Below are 19,321 nucleotides of genomic sequence, written 5' to 3' on the forward strand. Positions count from 1 at the left end.
TGTCTTGCTAAGAAAAACGAAACTTATGAGAGATACGTGTTTCGTTCAAGACTCCAACAGCCCGGTGAGTCCTTTGACAATTTCCTCACCGATCTCAAAATTAAAGCCAAGTCTTGTAACTTTGGTGATCTGAAAAAGTCAATGATAAGGGATCAGATTGTGTTCGGGACTAACGAAAAGAAGCTAAGAGAGAGGCTGTTGAGGGAAGCGGACCTAACATTGGAAAGTGCAATAAAGACTTGCCAAGCTAACGAGCTAGCAAAACAGCATGTGCTAACTTTCCAAGCAGCGCCATTTTATGAAGAAACTGAGTCCGTGAAGGCAGTGACGAGGACAGGTAAACTGCAATTCAAGAAAAAGACCAAAACCAATGAAAATGATCAAGCTCCATTCAGCTGTAAAAAGTGTGGAGAAAGGCACGAGCCAAAACGGTGTCCTGCATTTGGGAGAACCTGTGCTAAGTGTAAAAAGCAAAATCACTATGCTAAGATGTGCTACACCAAGAAGAAAGTGCACACCGTGCAGGAAGACACAGATGATAGTGATGACCTAAGTGACACTTTTTTCATCAAAATCGTGTCACACGGCAAAAGCGAAGTGCAGCAACAAAATAGAGGTGACACAGAGCAAGCTGTTAATGCAGTAAAAGAAGACAAATGGATTGCACCACTGCTTGTCAATGGGACTCTAGTTACTTTTAAAATAGACACAGGAGCAAAAGCAAACATAATTAATGAAAAAGACTTGAAATCACTTGAAGAGAAACCTGAAAGAGTCACAGACAAGGCCATGAAATTGAAAACCTACAACAATCAGCCAATAAAAACAAAGGGATGTTGTAGGCTAAAAGTGACAGCAAAGGGAAGACAACACAAACTGACATTCACAATTGTGCCAAGTGGACTGTAGTCAATCCTTGGAGACAAGGCGTCTGAAGAGCTTGGACGGGTAAAAAGAATTTACCAAATCAACAGCATGCATGTCAATAAGAACAACAAAGTGTTGCAGAGTGAAGGTAGTAAGAGTATAGTGAACAACTACTTTTCTGTCTTCAAAGGACAAGGTACGCTACCTTACACTTAAAAAATACAGCTCAAGGAAGATGCTAAACCTGTAGTACATGCCCCGAGAAGAGTTCCAGCCCCTCTCAAAGATAGATTAAAAAAGGAACTGACCAGAATGACACAGATCGGAGTCATAGAGAAAGTGGAAGAACCCACCGACTGGGTTAATTCCATCACATGTGTTCAAAAGAGGAATTCCGCAGAGTTACGTGTTTGCCTCGACCCATAAAGATCTGAATGAATACATTAAAAGAGAACATTATCAGATTCCCAAGTGTGACAAAATCCTGAGTGACATGGCAGGTGCTAAGTACTTCAGCAAATTAGATGCATCGCATGGATTTTGGCAGCTGAAGCTGGACACCGAAAGCAGCAGGTACACCACCTTCAACACACCATTTGGGCGTTTCTGTTTTCTGAGACTGCCATTTGGCATAAAGTCTGCACCTGAGATCTTTCACAGAGCTATGGAGTCAATCATAGAAGGTCTGGAAGGAACCCGTGTGTACATTGATGATTTGGTTGTGTGGGGAAACACGGAACAAGAACACAATGAGAGACTTGAGAAACTGCTACAAAGAGTTCAAATGAATGGACTTAAACTAAAACGAGAGAAATGTCTGTTTGGAGTTACAGAATTGACATTCTTGGGAGACAAGCTCACAGCAGATGGAGTGGTGCCTGACAGAACCAAAGTGCAAGCGATACTGGACATGCCAGCTCCAACCGAAAAAAAAGGACTTCTGCGAGCAATGGGGATGATAAACTTCCTGGGCAAGTTCATTCCAAACCTCTCGTCGAGGACAAAGTCCCTTAGAGAGCTGCTGCATCACAACGTCGAGGACGGGCAGGATTCTAGTTCCACAAACGATGCACTAGGACATGCTTCAACGTCTTCACGAAGGACACCTGGGTGTGGAGAAATGTAAGAGAAGAGCACGAGAAGCCATCTACTGGCCGGGCATTAACAAAGACATCGAAGAAATGATTCAAAAATGCCAAGTTTGCCAAAAACATCAACACAAACAAGTCAAAGAGCCAATGCTGGTAGCTGTCCTTCCCACAACTCCCTGACAGAAGGTAGGCACTGATTTGTTTCATTTACATGGCAAAGACTTTCTTATCGTTATTGACTATTACTCTAACTATCCTGAGATTGCCCAACTCACCAGTACCACTGCACAGTCCATTATTGTGCACATGAAAGGGTTCTTTGCAAGACACGGAATTCCGCAGTGTGCTGTGAGTGACAACGGTCCGCAATTTGACTGTGGAGAATTTCAACAGTTTGCAAAGCAATATGATTCAAGCACGTTTCTTCAAGCCCATTACACCCACAGGCAAATGGCCAGGCTGAGAAGGGAGTGCAAATCATCAAGAGACTGCTAAGGAAGGCCAAGGATGATGCATCTGATCCTTACCTTGCCCTATTGAGTTACAGAGCTGCACCTCTGGAGTGTGGAGCTTCGCCTGCTGAGCTACTTATGTGCCGTAAGCTTCGCACCACGCTTCCACAAATACCACAAGGACATGACAACAACATTTGGATTGAAAAGAGGAGAATGCTCAAACTCAAACAGAAAATCGCATATGACAGAGCTACAAAACATCTGGATCCTCTTTCTGAGAAAGACACTGTAAGGATCGAGGGACCTAATTGTTGGGACAGAAAAGCGACTGTCCTCAGCGAAGCCGGACCTAGATCTTACATTGTGGAAACAAAGGATGGACAAAGAGTGAGGAGGAACAGAAGGAGTTTGCTGAAGGTTCCCGAGGACTGTGAGAAATCTTCTGATAAGGCTGAGGCTGCAAAGCAGGTGGATACATCGAGGGAGCACGGACCTCAACCACCAGCAACTTCTGGGATTACTGAACCTCTTCGAAGATCAAAAAGAGTTAGACGACCACCGGACAGGCTTATTGAAAATGTTTAATGTTGTGTTATTGTTGCTAAAAATTTAGCTCATAAAAAAAAAGAAAAAGTAAAAAAAAAAGATAGATGATGATTAGAAGTGAAAATAATTGATAACTGAACTAAATTATTATAATAATAATATTATAAAATTATATATAAATAAATAAAAAGGCATAGGCATTGTTTAACGTTTGAAAGGGAGATGTAATGATAGCAGTTATATCATTGGTCACCAGTATTGCCTGATATGTGTGTTTGGTTACCAGACGAACAAGTGTGTATGCACATAGACGAGAATGCGAGTCAGTTAATAAAGAGACACAAGCTTGCAGCATCACTGTTCCTGCGTGACTTCTTATAAAATAGAAGGCAGAACATTACACCGTCTGTTCTAAAACATTCCATTCTTGCACCACATACCCTGTTCCGCTCCACCAGTCACACGCTTAGCACTTTACAGTCTCACACTTTCATACACAGGATGCAGCAACATCTAATGAACTACGTTAAGCTCAAACTCTGATATTCCTTTACCGGATAGAGAGTCCTGCGCAGTCGTATATTCCATATTAATGTCAATGTGATTGATGTTGGTCGAAGTAGTTGAGTGAATGATGTTGAAGAAAAGTTGACTGTAGCACCTCTTACCACACTGCTGAATTATTGTGGTTGTCGTTGTTGTTCTTCATGTGGAAGTCTGTACTTGTTTGCTGTCAATGTCCAATTTCCATCGAGGGAGATAAGAACTGGAACCTGGCCTGCGTGAAACCGGACCAATTAATAATTACATTATTTACTTTACAACTCTTTTCAATTTAAACCTCAATGTATTTACATCAAATGTTCAAAATCTGGAATATATCGTTGCACGTACGGAAACCCGCTCTTATACTGGAAGTCCATGGAGGCAACGTTCCCTCACCCATTTATATTGGCCACACAGGTGTTGTGCACACCGGCCTATTCAGTGCCTTGTGAGAGGGTCTTCTCAAAAGGCGGGGGAAATTGCCTAAAAAAAAAGAAAGACTGAATAACAAAACGCTGGCGAAACAATTTTTTTAAAAATAATAATCTTTAATTACAATGAGTCCATTGTCATTCACAACACTTTTACTTAATTTATCAACTGCGTCTCGAATATCAAAGATTTTTTTTATGAAAGTACGTATATGTAAAAATAATGTGAATGCAAATGCCTAATCAATGGAATTGGATAAAATTAGTTTGACAGAGCAGTGTCAGATAACCCTGTCAAATGTTTCCTGCAAGTCCACCAGGTGTCAGTATTCAGAAACACAGTGTCAACACAGTGTCAAGAGTGTGTCACTGTGTCGAAACGATACAGGATGCCTCATCTACCCATCACTAGCAAAAATACTAAACGTCATCAACTCAAAACTATTTTAAGGAATACCAAAATAAAAGGTATTAATAAACAAAACTACCGGCAATTCAGGACGACTTTATCGGTGCTCACTTCCCATAATATCCATCCAGGTACCATTCAACCAAATAAGAATTTAGCGGCTACTATTAGCACGCTCAAACAAACAAATGATTTAGTTCACCAGTATTGGGATACCGAATGATATGTTCGGTGGTTGAAGCACCTGTCAGTTGACAGCTTATTAGAATACTTTGAATCAAACAAGATAATACTTTTGAAGGAATTAAGTCACCTATCGGCAACAGCTTGAAGTGGTCATCTACCTCCTAAGCGCTCGCCGGTGTGTGACTTCAGTGACGTCAGACGTAGCGCTACGCAAGCTTACAGATGTACTATGGAAACAAAACCACGTGATATCAACCGAGGGATTCATCAAGTGTGTCCGATTTCAGCATTTCTCTTACTTCTTCCGATGCAGTTACTCTCTGTTAACTTCAAAAATAGTTGAAGGTCTCACAACAGCAAACAGAACTTTATTGATCACCCAACAAGCAGACGACACAACGCTATTTCTAAATGAAAAATCTCAAATTGATAAGCAATTAGAATTAGAAATTAGAATTAGAATTAGAAATCCCTTTATTGTCATTGTACTCAAGTGTGCAACGAGATTAGAGGGCTCCCCTCTCCAGTGCAATACAACAATAATACAGACAAATATATAAATTAGATAAATAAATAAGAGTGCAATGGAATTTAGTACTGAATAGTGTATATAAAAACACATCACAATGCTGTTCTGCAAGGTACGGGTGTTCTCGTGTGTGTGTGAGAGTTCAGAATGGAGATGGCTCTCGGAAGAAACTGTTTCTCAGTCTATTGGTCCTCGATTTGATGCATCTGTAGCGCCTGCCAGAGGGCATCAGGTCGAACAGGTGTGAGTTTGGGTGGGTATTGTCTTTGACGATGTTGAGAGCCCTTCTGAGGCACCGGGCGGTGTAGATGTCCGATAGTGAGGGGAGAGGGCAGCCAATAATCCTTTGCGCTGTTTTGACTGTCCTCTGGAGCCTCACTCTGTCCGCCTCAGTGCAGCCGCTGTACCAGGTGGAGTCTGGGGTAGGCAAGACTAAAAACAATCTATTACGCTGGAACATAGCGACAGACGCAAGATGTATATGCGGAGAAGAAGAGACGATGGATCACATCCTGCATCACTGTCCGTCTGGTCCTCACTGTTCCGACGAGGATCTTCGAGATGTCACAGATGACGCCCTCTCCTGGATCAGGCATTACCGCGACAAGATATGAATGACCAGGTGGAGACACAGTACGTCAGCAGGCTCTCGATGGACGAGTGGTTGAAGGCTAGCAGCAGCTTCCTGTCCAGGTTGAATTTCCTGAGGACTCTCAGAAAGTGCAGACGCTGGCGGACCTTCTTTACCACTGCTGTGGTGTTGTGAGTCCAAGAAAGGTCGTCGGAGATCTGTACTCCCAGGAACTTGAACGTGTGGACCCTCTCCACACACACGCCTTCGATGCAGAGGGGGGGCGGCACCGTCTTGTTCCTCCTGAGGTCGACGACAATCTCCTTTGTTTTTGCAGTGCAGTCTGTTGTCCTTGCACCAAGCTGTCAGTCTCTTTACCTCCTCTCTGTAGGCTGTCTCGTCACCTTCCGAGATCAGACCGACCACTGTCGTGTCGTCAGCAAACTTGACGATGGTGTTGTTGCCGTGGGCCGGGCTGCAGTCGTAGGTGTAGAGGGCGTACAGGAGAGGGCTCAGCACGCATCCTTGAGGGGAACCGGTGCTCAGCATGCGGGTGGAGGACGTGTAGGGGCCGAGCAACACAGTCTGGGGTCTGTTGGTCAGAAAGTCCTTAATCCAGATGCGTGTGAGGGCAGGGAGGCCGAGAATGTCCAGTTTGGCGACGAGGATGTCTGGGATGATCGTGTTGAATGCCGAGCTGTAAAAATTTTTTCTCGAGCTTCTGGTCTCAAAGTGAACTCAAAATGTGATTTTCTTCCAGTTAAAAAATGCTGTGTTGGGAGTTTCTCAAGAATTACTGTCAAAGATAAAGTTAAATATCTTGGCGTCATAATTGAAAAAGACAAAAAAGAAAGACTAATTGATAACTTTATGCCAATTATATTTTCAGTTAAAAAAAGTTACATTTTTGGCTTCAAAGAGATCTGTCCATAACTGGTCCAGTTTTGGTTGCTAAAGTTGAAGGTCTCTCTTGGTTAATATCTACTGCTATGGCTCTTGATGTATCGAAAGACATATGTGTCAAGATAGATAAAATTTTGTTTAACTTCATTTGGAAAAATAAAATACATTATATAAAGAAGAATGTTATGTTAAATAACTTGTCCTGTGGTGGCCTTAATGCCTTAGATTTTTCCTCTCTCAATGCAACATTTGAAATTTAACATATCAAGTCTTATCTAAAAAAACCCAAATCAATTTAGAACTTCATTCCTACCCATGTTTTCAAGTCAGTAGGGGGTCTGGAATTTTTGTTGAGATGTAATTATAATGTTTCAAAATTACCAGTTAAATTTGCAAATGTTCATAGTGAACTTCTAATGTATTGGTCGATGATTTACATGCACAATTTCTCTCCTCACAGATACTATATTTGGAATAATCAGGATATTAGAAGAATAAAATGTTATTTATTGAGAGGTGGGTTGATAATATTATATTCTTAGTCACCCAGTTGTTGAATGAAAAAGGTCAGATGTATACCTATGTAGAATTTTGCCCCGCTTATGGTTGTCATGGTGCGTTTTTTGTTCTGTCATGTGTGTTTGTTTTTACCCAGCTGGAGTGGGGGCGTTTCCTCCCGGCACGTCGTTCTGGGTCATGGCTGGAGAGGCGCGCCCACCAGCCACTCGTTATGCTATCGATTGCGGAACTATTTAAGGAATTCGTGCAGTCAACTTAGTGTCGGAAGATTCTCCTTGATCATGGTCCCAAGCTGCGAATTGTTAGACGCCTCGTTGTTGCTTTCCGCAAATTTTGTTTGTGTTCATTCGTAAGTGGTTTCTTTCTCATTTATTATCTCGGTTGTAGTGATGGGTAGATGAGGCATCCCGTATCGTTTCGACACAGTGACACACTGTGTTGACACTGTGTTGCTGAATACTGACACCTGGTGGACTTGCAGGAAACATTTGACAGGGTCATCTGACACTGATCTGTCAAACTGATTTTATCCAATTCCATTGATTAGGCATTTGCATTTACATTATTTTTACAATTTCATAAAAAAAAATTGCAGTTGATAAATTAAGTGAACATCAGTCTGAATGCCCAAGTAAAAGTGTTGTGAATGACAAAGGACTCATTGTAATTAAAGATTTTTATTTAAAAAAATGTGTTTCTCCAGCGTTTTGTTATTCAGTCTATTTCTTTTTTTTGAGGGACAACGGTGTGCACAACGCCTGTGTGGCCAATATAAATAGGTGAGGGAACGTTGCCTCCATGGACTTCCAGTATAAGAGCGAGTCTTCCGTACGTGCAACGTGTCCTGCTGACATATAGCGCTGCACCTCTGAGTGCGCATCAACAGTGACGTCTTCCATCTTGCGGATATTTAACGCAAAGTAACGCGCCAATAACTCTATGCTTGTTTTGAGCGTCCATCCTGTTGACAGATGCGCTTCCTTATGAACACAGTTTAGCGCGCGGACACGGTTCCGGTAGTGGTCACGTGACTTTCTTAAAGCGGTACGCGCACCGACACGGGGTTTGCCCTGGAAGCTCGGCTTGCGCATCGAGGCCTCAGTGTCGCTGGACCCATCACTACTCTGTTGTGCTCGTTTGTCAATTGGCTTTCCTTTCCCTTCTGCGGCAAGCGATTTTTGTTTCAATTTTGTTCCTTGCCTTTTGCAAGCGTTTTTCTTTCCCGTTGTTATTCCCCTGGTGCGTTTGTTTTTCACCAGCGTCCTTTGTTGCACTTTGTCGGTCTTGCCTATGGTATATACTGTTTTTTAAAAAAAATAAATATCTTTGTTAAATCCATCTTTCTGTGTCTGCGCTTTAAAGAGCCCCGACCTTTTTTCCAGCGGTTCTGGAAAAACCCTTACAATGGTATCTCTGTTACGCCTCGTGAATGCTCGATTGTATTTGATGCAATACCTGATGGTTCTCGAAGGTTGCTAATTTCTGCTCCGAAAGGGCCGAATTGTTGCATTCCAAATTTTAATCCAAGAGGATTTTTTTTTTTTTGGTAATATATGATCAATATTACGCGATGAAGCCTCAAATGTCCGTGTAAGAGAAATCATTCAAAGGGATATTGTCTCCAAATCTGTAGCAGTTTCTTACTGTAATAATTTATACAAAAACATAAATTTAAAATCTACTTGGCTTCTGCCCAAGAAGTACTTGATTAGAAACAAAGTGAGAGGTTACTTTCAAAATTCTTCATAGGTGTTATCCAGTCAAAATCAAGCTACAAAAATATAAAATTGACATTGACTTAACATGCTCATTTTGCTTAAATGAAGAAGAATCAATATCCCATATGTTTTGGGACTGTACTTATACACACATCTTTTGGACTGACTTGAATAATTTCATCAATTCAAAAATTGAACCTTTGGTGACAATACAACCTATTCTTTTTGGGCTACCTGACCTTGACAAAGTGTGTTTAGATAAAATGTATATTGTTAACCTCCTCTTAATTTTGGCTAAGTTTCATTTTCTCTGTGTAAAATTTGCAAATCAACGACCAAATTTATGTTGTATTTAAAATATTATTTTCAATGTATATGGATGATATACGTTTTTCCATGAACCCCAAAGCTATTCGGACCAGAAACATATCCAAGGACTACGACTTATATTAAGGAAGTAACCTTGAGATTTGTTGTATTTTATTTATTGTTATCTTTATTGTTATTTTGTTGTTGTTGTTGTTTATTGTTTGTCTGTTACTACCTAATCTTCTTGGACCAGTTAAGTAGATCATACATCCTTGTTGTTTGTATTGTTTATATATATTGAAGTTCTTAAGTAAAAATAAATAAATAAATAAAATAAAAACAAAACCACGTGATTATTGTGTAACTAAAAAAATAAAGAGTGGCAAGAGGGAAACGGAAGCAACCATATATTACAATCACCCAGGTTACAAGACTCTTAATTCTATGCGTGCTAACTACAGTGATTTGGAGATTCTCATCTATGAAGTATCTATGGTAGATAACAAAATATCTTACATCCATGGTAGATTAAGACAAATTAAACAAACTGGTGACTTTTACCCCTTTGCTCAGGTAAGGCAATTGCTGTTGGAGATTTTTTCCAGTTACCAACGGTAAAAGGATGTTGATGTCGGTTTTAACTTGTGGTCTACTCAATTTCAAATTGTAGAACTGAAAGACAGTCAGGCAGAAAGACTGCGAGTTTGCAGAGTTGTTGAACACAATAAGAACTCGTTCCAAAGGTACTCCAATGTCAACAACTGACATTGAAACACTGAAACGTTGTGAAACTGGTGAAGTCAGCTCAGCATTGCACATATTTCCTACAAACAAACAAGTGAATCAACACAACATTCAGCAACTATTTAAGACCTGTCCTAAATATATTGAGATAGATGCTCAGGATTTTGAAACTAATACGTTTCCTCAGAGAGTAAATGTAAAGTTTGATGATGATCAAATTGGTGCAGAGTAGAAAATGTGTACAGGTACCAATTCTTTTTTTTTTTTTTTTAATTTTGTTTTTATTATTGAAAAGCCCGTTACATGTTCAATTGAAAAAGGAAAAAAAGTGTTACAATTTATTGCTTTTCCATTTTGTGCAAAAAAAAGAGAAATGAAAAGAAGAAAAAAACAGGCAGACTAACAGAGGAGAAGAGGAACCTTTCACATCGCTATAGTTCTACAAAGAAAAAATGTATGTTATGTTAATGTTTGAATTGAAGTCGCTTCCTATAGGCTTGACATATTCGGTCCACTTGGACCACGTTCAGTAGAATACGTCCAGTTGTAGGATACGCCCAAGCACTAGCCTGGCCAGTAAATAGACTCATCATGAAAGCTACTCTGATGCTGTCATGAACATATGTAAGGGGCTGTTGATCGTAGATTTAGGCTACACTGATGGATGAATTGCCCACATAGGCCGGGTTCCCCTCCATACTGGGAGGGATGAGGCAAGCTCGGCTCGCGACCGTGGTAAACAGGCAGAATAGCTCCGGCCGCGGATGTGTTCGGCTTGGAACCCAATCCAGGCGTGAGTGCATACTGCCTATGCGGGCATCTAAGTTTTCATAACGATGGGCCAGCTGGCCGACTGCTCTGCGGAGATCTGCAAGTTCAGTCTCCTGCTGTCCCCTTCATTCGTCCTTGGCTGGCCAAAGCCTTGTAAATATTTTCTGGCCGCAGAATCCATGGTTGGAATATTCTGTTATGTTTTTCCGGAATCTCTGGAAAAAGGTCAGGACTCTTGAAGCGCAGACACAGGAAATGAATTTAACAAAGATATCTATTTTACAAAAAATACAATTCATAAGCGAGACCGACAAAGTGCAACAAATGACGTTGGTGGAAAACAGACCAGGAAAATAACGACGGGAACGAAAAACGCTTGCAAAAGGCAAGGAAAAAAACGCAACGAAAATCGCTTGCTCCTGAAGGACAAGGAGACATAGGACATAAATCACAGTATAGCCCTGTAATCAAGAACGTGACGAGTGACCGGTGCGAGGCTGGTGGGCGCGTCTCTCCAGCCATGACAATATGACCTAGAAGGAAGCGCTGGAAGGAAACGCCCCCACTCCAGCAGGACAAAAACAAACAAACATGACAGGACAAAACGGACCATCACAGTATATGCCCTTTCATCATGTACTGAATAATAAATTTTAGTTTTTTTTTCCATGTAAACCTGACAAAGGTGGTGATGATTACGCCAAATTAAATTTCACCCTCTGGTTTTTTTTTACTACGAGGGCAGTACATGATATATCACTCGCACAAAGTTTAACACGATTTATTCATAGGTTCGTCACGTAAATATGATAAACCTAGAAAAAATAGCACAAAGTAAGCATGCATGTTCTCCCCATATCTGCATGGGTTTATGGGTTGAATCTATGACTTGTTTTTGTTTTGGCTTTGGCAAAATAAATGTTTTCTATTTATATTCAATTGAAAATGATACTTTCAACCAAATAAACTTAATTTGGGAAAAACTAATACATTTAGCTGCAAGAAAAACATTTTTTTTCATTAAGTCCAACGAAACCTTTTTTGCAGTGTAGAAAAAGTGTATAGCACACGTGCTGAAATGCTATTTCAAGTACTAAATGAAAGTTTGTTTTTTAAAATTTCAAAATGTGCATTGCATGAAGGGATATCCTAAAAACTGTAGGCATTAATTCAGTGTCCAGCAAATCCCTATTGAGATAATGCAACAGTACAATACAATACACACAATACATTTGCAGCATACAAAAAAAATATTTCATAGTCCTGCATTTCCCTCTTGAGATATTGCAACACTGAGAAAAGGTGTACAGCACGAACTGATCATGCATTTGCAGCGCAAAAAAAAATATTCCAGCTAAACCAAAGGTTGTTTATAAAAATTTCCACCTTTACATAGTGTGAAATGACATCCTTAAGACTGTAAAGTCATTAATTTCATTGTCCAGCATTTCCCTCTTGAGATAATGCAACGCTTAGAAAAAGTGTACAGCGTGATTTTGATCATGCATTTGCGGCACTAAAAACAAATACTACTATGACAGCTAAACCGAAGGTTGCTTATGCACGCTGAGTACAATGACAATAAAGGGCATTCTGATTCTGAATGACTGATGCACCAAGTTAGAGTAAGAAGTTGAGAAAATATTGCAACATTGGTTCTCCTGAAAATGTCTTCCATATTGTTTAGCAGCCATCTAGGGTTAGGTTACAGGGAAGGGAATCACTCTCGGTCCCCAAGGAATACAAAACACAAGTAATAACAATTTCACCAGATTTAATAGAACAACAAGAAGCCAAAGGTAAAAAGTAATTTCAAAACTCTATTTACAATGTATGAAATTAAAAAGGAGCACAAATGCGTCAAAATCAAAAGGCAGCAAAAGTTGGCATGCAAACTTAGGATATATTGCAGCACAAAAAAAAGAATTCTATTAGAGCTTAACCAAAGGATGTTTATGAAAATGTCCTCCTTTCCATCGTGTGAAGGGACATCCTGAAGACTGTAAAGTCATTAATTTCCTTGTCCAGCATTTCCCTTTTGAGATAATGCAATACTTAGAAAAAGTATACAATGCGAGCTGAAAATCCATTTGCAGCATTATATAAAAAAAATTCTATAACAGCTAAACCAAAGGATGTTTATGAAAATGAGAATCAATCGGCATGGTATTTATGATTTTGTGGAGGTGATCACATGATAACGCAAGTTGAAGTGGAGAAGAGTAGTAATGTACATTTGCATTTTGGTGGCAATCGGTCACCGTTTTAGACAACAGAACTGACAATTCAAGCAATATTACCTTACTTGCCTCCCTGCTTTGATGCTGAGACTGGAAAAAAAATAAAAAGCCGAGCACCAAAAGGGGGCGTTCCAATTTTTCGTAAATTTCATCACTAAAAAACCTTTTCAGAGGGAGCATATAAGTACTGATGTCATTTTTTTATGCTAAATTATTATGTAAGTGCAAATGTTAACATCAGTTATGTGTCCCTTTAATGTTTTAAATAGGCTACATGACCCTATCGAGTCAACTGGAATTGCTCCAAGTGCCTCACTGTGTAAAACGTTTTTGTTGTTTTTTACTCCAAAAATCTTGAATATCAGATCTCAATGTGTCGTTGCAGCTTCTGTCATAGATATCATTGAGTGTTGCTGAGATCATATGGGTCTCAGACACTTTGAGCTTGTTTCTTTGTCAGAACACACTCTGGTAGTCCAAAGCCTTCCAACATCTGATCTTCTTTTATTGTTTTGCTGATATTCAAATAAATATGCCACTCACATCTAAATGGGTGTCGTTCCAGTCCTTTCAAAACTGTATGAAAGGAGTTAAAGATTGGCTCACATAAAATCTTCTGCAATGAAATGAGTCTAAAATTGAAGAAATTGTGTTTGGTGAACCAGACCATACCTTTGTTCTTGGTGTTCCTCAGAGTTGCTTTGTAAAGAATCTTGGCGTCATGATTGACGGTTCTTTTAAACAAGATAAGCAAATCAGCACAGTGGTTGAAGCAAACTTCTTCCAGCTGCGACTGCTACAGTAAACTCTTATTTTGTCCATTTGGAAAAAGTAATTCACATACTTATAATTTATAATCCTTGAACAGTCTGCCCCCAACATACTTGTCGGAAATGCTGTTTATATACACCCGCAAGAGCCCACGCTCAAGGTTGAAAACCAGAGGGGACAGGGTGTTTGCTTTCGCTGGACCCAAAAATTTAAATGAGCTTCCTCTGAAAATTCACTCTGCTACTTCGATTGAATGCTTTAAGCCACTTTCAAAAACACATTTATTTGTGCTGGCGTGCAACCTGAGCTGAGCATGACATTTGCATCTTATTGTGTAATTTTGCATCTTATTGCGTTCGAAGGAGGAGAAGAGGAAGATGTGTTCGAAGGAAGAAAGAGACTAGGAACACAAAGAGTCTTGGACTGAGAGTAGGGACTTTGAATCTGGGAACTATTACGGGAAAAGGTAGAGAGCTGGTTGACATGATGCAGAGGAGGAAAGTGGACATACTATGTATTCAGGAGACCAGGTGGAAAGGGAGCAAAGCAAGAAGTTTAGGAGCAGGGTTCAAGTTGTTCTATCACGGTCTAGATAGGAAGCAAAATGGAGTTGGAGTTATTGTAAAAGAGGAGTTTGTTAGGAACGTCCTGGAAGTAAAAAGAGTGTCAGATAGAATGATGAGCCTGAAGCTAGGAATCAGAAGTGTGATGATCAATGTTGTTAGTGGTATGCACCAAAGGTAGGTTGTGAGCTGGAAGAGAGGGAGAAACTTTGGTTGGACCTTGATGAAATGATTGAGAGCATCCCTAGAAATGAGAGAGTTGTCATTGGAGCAGATTTCAATGGACATGTTGGGGCAGGAAACAGTGGTGATGAGGAAGTGATGGACAGGTTTGGTATCCAGGAGAGGAACACAGAAGGACAGATGGTGGTTGACTTTTCAAAAAGGATGGAAATGGCTGTTCTGAATAAATGCTTCCAAAAGAAGCAGGAACATAGGGTGACCTACAAGAGTGGAGGTAGGAGTACACAGGTAGACTACATCTTGTGTAATCTGAAGGAGATCAGCGACTGCAAAGTAGTGGTAGATGAGTGTGTAGCCAGACAGCATAGGATGGTAGTGTGTAGGATGACTCTGGTGGTGAAAACAATAAAGAAGGCAAGGGCAGAGCAGAGGACAAAATGGTGGAAGTAGAAAGGGGAAGAGTGTCGTATGACATTCAGGAAGGAGTTGAGACGGGTTCTTGATGGTCAGGAGAAGCTCTCAAATGACTGGACAACGACAGCAAATGTGATCAGAGAGACAGGTAGGAATGTCCTTGGTGTGTCATCTGGGAGGAAAGGAGATACAGAGACTTGGTGGTGGAATGAGGAGGTGCAGAAATGGAGCCAAAGAAATAGGTTAGCTAAGAAGAAGTGGGACAGTGAGAGGACTGAAGAAAGTAGACAGGAATACAGGTACATAAAGCGGAAGGTGAAAGTGGAAGTGGCAAAGGCCAAACAAGGGGCTTACGATGACTTGCATGCGAGATTGAACAGAAAGGAGGGGGACACCGATCTATACAGATTGGCAAGGCAGAGAGACAGAGATGGGAAGGACTTGCAGCAGGTTAGGGTCATGGATGGAAGTGTGTTGACAGATGCCAGTGGTTTCATTGGAAGATGGAAAGAGTATTTTGAAGAGTTTATGAATGAGAAAAATGAGAGAGAACAAAGAGAAGAAGAGGCGACTGCTGTGGACCAGGAAGTAGCAAAGATCAGTAAGGATGAAGTGAGAAGAGCATTGAAGAGGATGAAGAGCGGAAAGGCACTCGGCCCTGATGATATACCTGTGGAGGTATGGAAGTGTCTAGGAGAGATTGCAGTAGAATTTCTGACTGGGTTGTTCAACCGATATATAATATTAGAAAGTGAGCAGATGCCCGATGAATGGAGAAGCAGTGTGTTGGTGCCCATTTTTAAGAACAAGGGAGATGTGCAGAGCTGTGGAAACTACAGAGGAATAAAGCTGATGAGCCACACAATGAAGCTGTGGGAAAGAGTGGTGGAATCTAGACTGAGGGCAGAGGTGAACATCTGTGAGCAGCAGTATGGCTTTATGCCAAAAAAGAGTACAACCGATGCAATATTTGCTTTGAGGATGCTGATAGAGAAGTACAGAGAAGGTCAAAAGGAGCTGCATTGTCTTTGTAGATCTGGAGAAAGCTGTGTGCCCAGAGAGGAATGGTGGTTCTGTATGAGGAAGTCTGGAGTAGCAGAGAAGTATGTTCAAGTTGTACAGGACATGTATTAGGACTGTAAGACAGTGGTGAGGTGTGCTGTAGGCGTGACGGAGGAGTTCAAGGTGGAGGTGGGACTACATCAGGGATCAGCTTTGAGTCCCTTCTTGTTCGCTATGTTCATGGACAGGATGACAGACGAGAATAGACAGGAATCCCCATGGACCATGATGTTTGCAGATGACATTGGGATATGTAGTGAGAGCAGGGAACATGTGGAGGAGAAGCTGGAGGCATGAAGGTTTGCCCTGGAAAGGAGGGGAATGAAGATTAAAGTCAGAGAGGCCAGACTGAGATGTTTTGGACATGTCCAGAGAAGAGATGGTGAGTATATTGGCAGAAGGATGCAACTGATTCACTGTGGCAACCCATGGAGGGAAAAGCCGAAAGGAAAAGAAGAAGAAGATTGTTTTATGTGTTTACTGTTATTAAATGTGCTATAGAAATAAACCTTGGAATAGTCCTTGGAAGCATTTGTCATTCGATACGGGTCTGTTTAATGTCTCTTCAAAATATAGTGAGAAAAGGTAATCAGTCTTAGTATGTTTTACATTTTTTATCGAATAACTGAAAATATGTCATGGCATATTATTTCAAATACAAAATGTCTATATAATTGCATTCATCTCGTGAAAATGGGACCAAAAACAAGTGTTCTGTTTATATTTTTGTTTTGTGCATGAAGTAGGTAATTATATTTTTCAATCAGATGCTATTTGTGTCGATGGAAACGTTTGTATAATTAGGTCATTAAAAGGTTAAAGTCATCCTTTATCTACACCACTTGTCCTCACAAGTGTCGTGGGCGGCGCTGGAGCCTATCCCAGCTGTCTTCAGACAGTTGGCAGGGTACACCCTGAACTGGTTGTCAACCAATTGCAGGGCACACATAGACGAACAACCATCCACGCTCACACTCATACCTAGGGGCAAATTAGAGTGTCCAATCAGCCTGCCACGCATGTTTTTGGAATATGGGTAGAAACAGGCACGCAGGTTTGGGGAGAACATGCAACTCCACACAGGAAGGCCGAACCAACGACCTCTGCACTGTGAGACCATCATGCAAACCAGTCGTCGACCGTGCCGCCCTGTTAAAATCAGAAGTAGTCAAATTGCATTTACATTATATCACTAATCACATGTCTTTAGTGGAATCATTTTTGTTTTCTTTCATTTAGAGTGTGCTGGCTGTTGACATTATGAGCACTAACTGCTAACTCATACAATATCCAGTATTATCTATTTCTAGTTGGGACTCCCAAATTATCAGAATCACCAACACACATCAAAATAAAACTTCAATTTTCAAAACAAATGTACTACATATTTGTGCTTAGTTTGACTTTAGTAAGACTGCGATGGACGGCCAGACACTGGAGACAGGCTGGATGAGACCCATTTTCTGTACATTGGCCAGGTAAGACGTAGGTTCCTATTGCTGCACCAATGCAGTTGTGACTAGTACTCCAAACAGAGTCAGACCCTCCCACGATGCTGCAAAACAGGATAGGTTACAAAACAGCAACAACAACACCAACAACAACAATTACAAAACAAGATATGGGTGATTACAGCTATTGCCTCAATTTACATTTAATCAAGTTCATTTTGTGGTAGTTAAGATTATTAAAATACAACAGCAGTTAAAACATTCACCGCACAGCTAGGAAAGGAAGAAGCATTACACAACTGAGCTATTGTCATTATAATGGGAAGCTAAACCAACTACAACTACATTTTGGACACTGAATATCAACGCTCACTTGCTCGAAACATCTATTTTCTAGGCAGTTCCAATGGCCAAAGTAGTGACACAAGATCTGGGACTAGTTTGTGCTGTACAGTTGCTGACAAATGCTTCTAAAAATAAGTCACTACATATTATATAAGTGCCAAATAAAACTTTTATCTTTGACCTGTTGTCCTTCGAACGTTGTTAAGTACTGTATTTGCAAAGGGTTTTTTTTTAGATCAATTTATTGGTCCAATGACATTGTTCAGTCTGTGATAAATACAGGAATAAAAGGCATCAACTTAGACAACTCCACAACAGATTTTCACAAGTTCATCAGTATTTCTGCTCTTAAATAAAGTTCATGTGCACTCTTATGTATTGGTATCTTGAATTTGCTGTACATATTCATAACTAAGAAAAATACAAATGGGACCACAGCGTTAGATGATGAGGAGCTGCAGACAAGCATAATGATTTTCCACCTTACCTGCTGGATTGCATGGGTGAAATGTCAGATACCGTATTTTTACGGCCAAAAGGGCGCAGCACCAGTTGAGGGTGCTATTTCTGTATTCAATACTTAAACTGGGCGCGCTGCACTACGAGGCGCATGCTAGCTCTTGCATGCTAGCTCTTGCATGCTAGCTCTTGCATGCTAGCTCTCAGATGCTAGGTCTCGCATGCTAGCTTGCACATGCCAGCACCCATGTAAATAAGGGATCTCTGCCAGTTGCAGCACTTCAGACTGAGAGGTGTTATGGCAACACATCTAACTGAAAACGTCAGGGGAGGGATGTCACTGGTCACCGCACTCCTTAGAGTCCCGGTTCAAATCAAAACCAAAAATATCTCTGAACAGAACACAAGCAAACAATGAAACAAAGAAATAAAATGGACACAAAAAATGCATCTCTCATGCCATTCATATCCGCAAAAGAAATAAAAATAACAAAAAAAATTACAGCAATGGCTTCTTGGGAGTCAGTCAGCCTCAGCAATTCTGTTGTCTAAACCTGTGATGTTTCTTGCTTGCAATAACATGAATGATAAGACAGACCACGACATCACCAAAAAACGTATTCAGATAATGTATTTGTCACAGTCAATTCGAAGCATACATGTCTCCGACTTTGGCCAGCAGGGTGTGCTAACATGCACTCTGAAATGCCCCAAGGGGATCAGGCCCAATGGTCGAGAGAGTTACTCAGTCTATACAATAGGTGCGGTGCATTACAAGGCGCAACATTAGTTTTGGGGAAAATTTGGGACTTTAAAGTGCGCCTAATGGTCGTGAAAATACAGTATTTATTTCAATTTATAGCAACATGTAGAAATGTTTTATCCCCATATTGGGAACCAAAAGGTTATCAAATAAGTACAAGATTGTTTCATATGTTTCTTTAGTTATACAATTGTATCCATCATGTATAGAGGAAGTACTATATAAAATACATTTACAGTATTTGTTAATGCATAAAGCGGATCGACTCTGCATGCTTTACACAATTGCAAATTTTTTTATAAAATTAATACATATGTTGAGATACAATTCTGATAAGTCCTCTTGAATAAGATGACATGCGTGGTTCCACAACTGTAATCCATCGGCCTGCCTTGCTTTCCTTTACCATTCTTCATTTTTCTCCTCAGAAGGATCCTAATTTAGTAACCATTCATTCACTGAAAATGAAAATAAG

At 40.5% G+C, this 19,321-nt stretch overlaps 1 protein-coding gene across 16 annotated transcripts in view; it reads right to left on the reverse strand.

Annotated features, from left to right (window-relative positions):
• The window catches only part of ca10a (carbonic anhydrase 10 (inactive)a), a 211,321-nt gene that overhangs the window by 26,351 nt on the left and 165,649 nt on the right, over nucleotides 1-19,321 (reverse strand). For 3 of the 16 annotated variants that reach the window (XM_088287357.1, XM_088287353.1, XM_088287345.1), the window contains one exon: nucleotides 3,628-3,737. The exons of 3 other annotated variants lie outside the window; for them this stretch is intronic. In XM_088287357.1, the coding sequence (XP_088143483.1) occupies nucleotides 3,640-3,737 (98 nt within the window). In that variant the 3' untranslated portion in view covers nucleotides 3,628-3,639. Of the gene's footprint in view, nucleotides 1-3,513; nucleotides 3,738-3,814; nucleotides 3,989-4,016; nucleotides 4,759-4,879; nucleotides 19,305-19,321 lie in introns of those variants that run through there. 10 more of the 16 variants (XR_015840594.1, XR_015840589.1, XM_088287359.1 and 7 more) reach the window with 8 other exon arrangements.

This window comes from Idiotropiscis lumnitzeri, unplaced genomic scaffold, assembly GCF_059441095.1.
Source record: "Idiotropiscis lumnitzeri isolate Australia: NSW breed Sydney's pygmy pipehorse unplaced genomic scaffold, RoL_Ilum_1.0 HiC_scaffold_40, whole genome shotgun sequence".
NCBI classification, from domain to species: Eukaryota; Metazoa; Chordata; class Actinopteri; order Syngnathiformes; family Syngnathidae; genus Idiotropiscis; species Idiotropiscis lumnitzeri.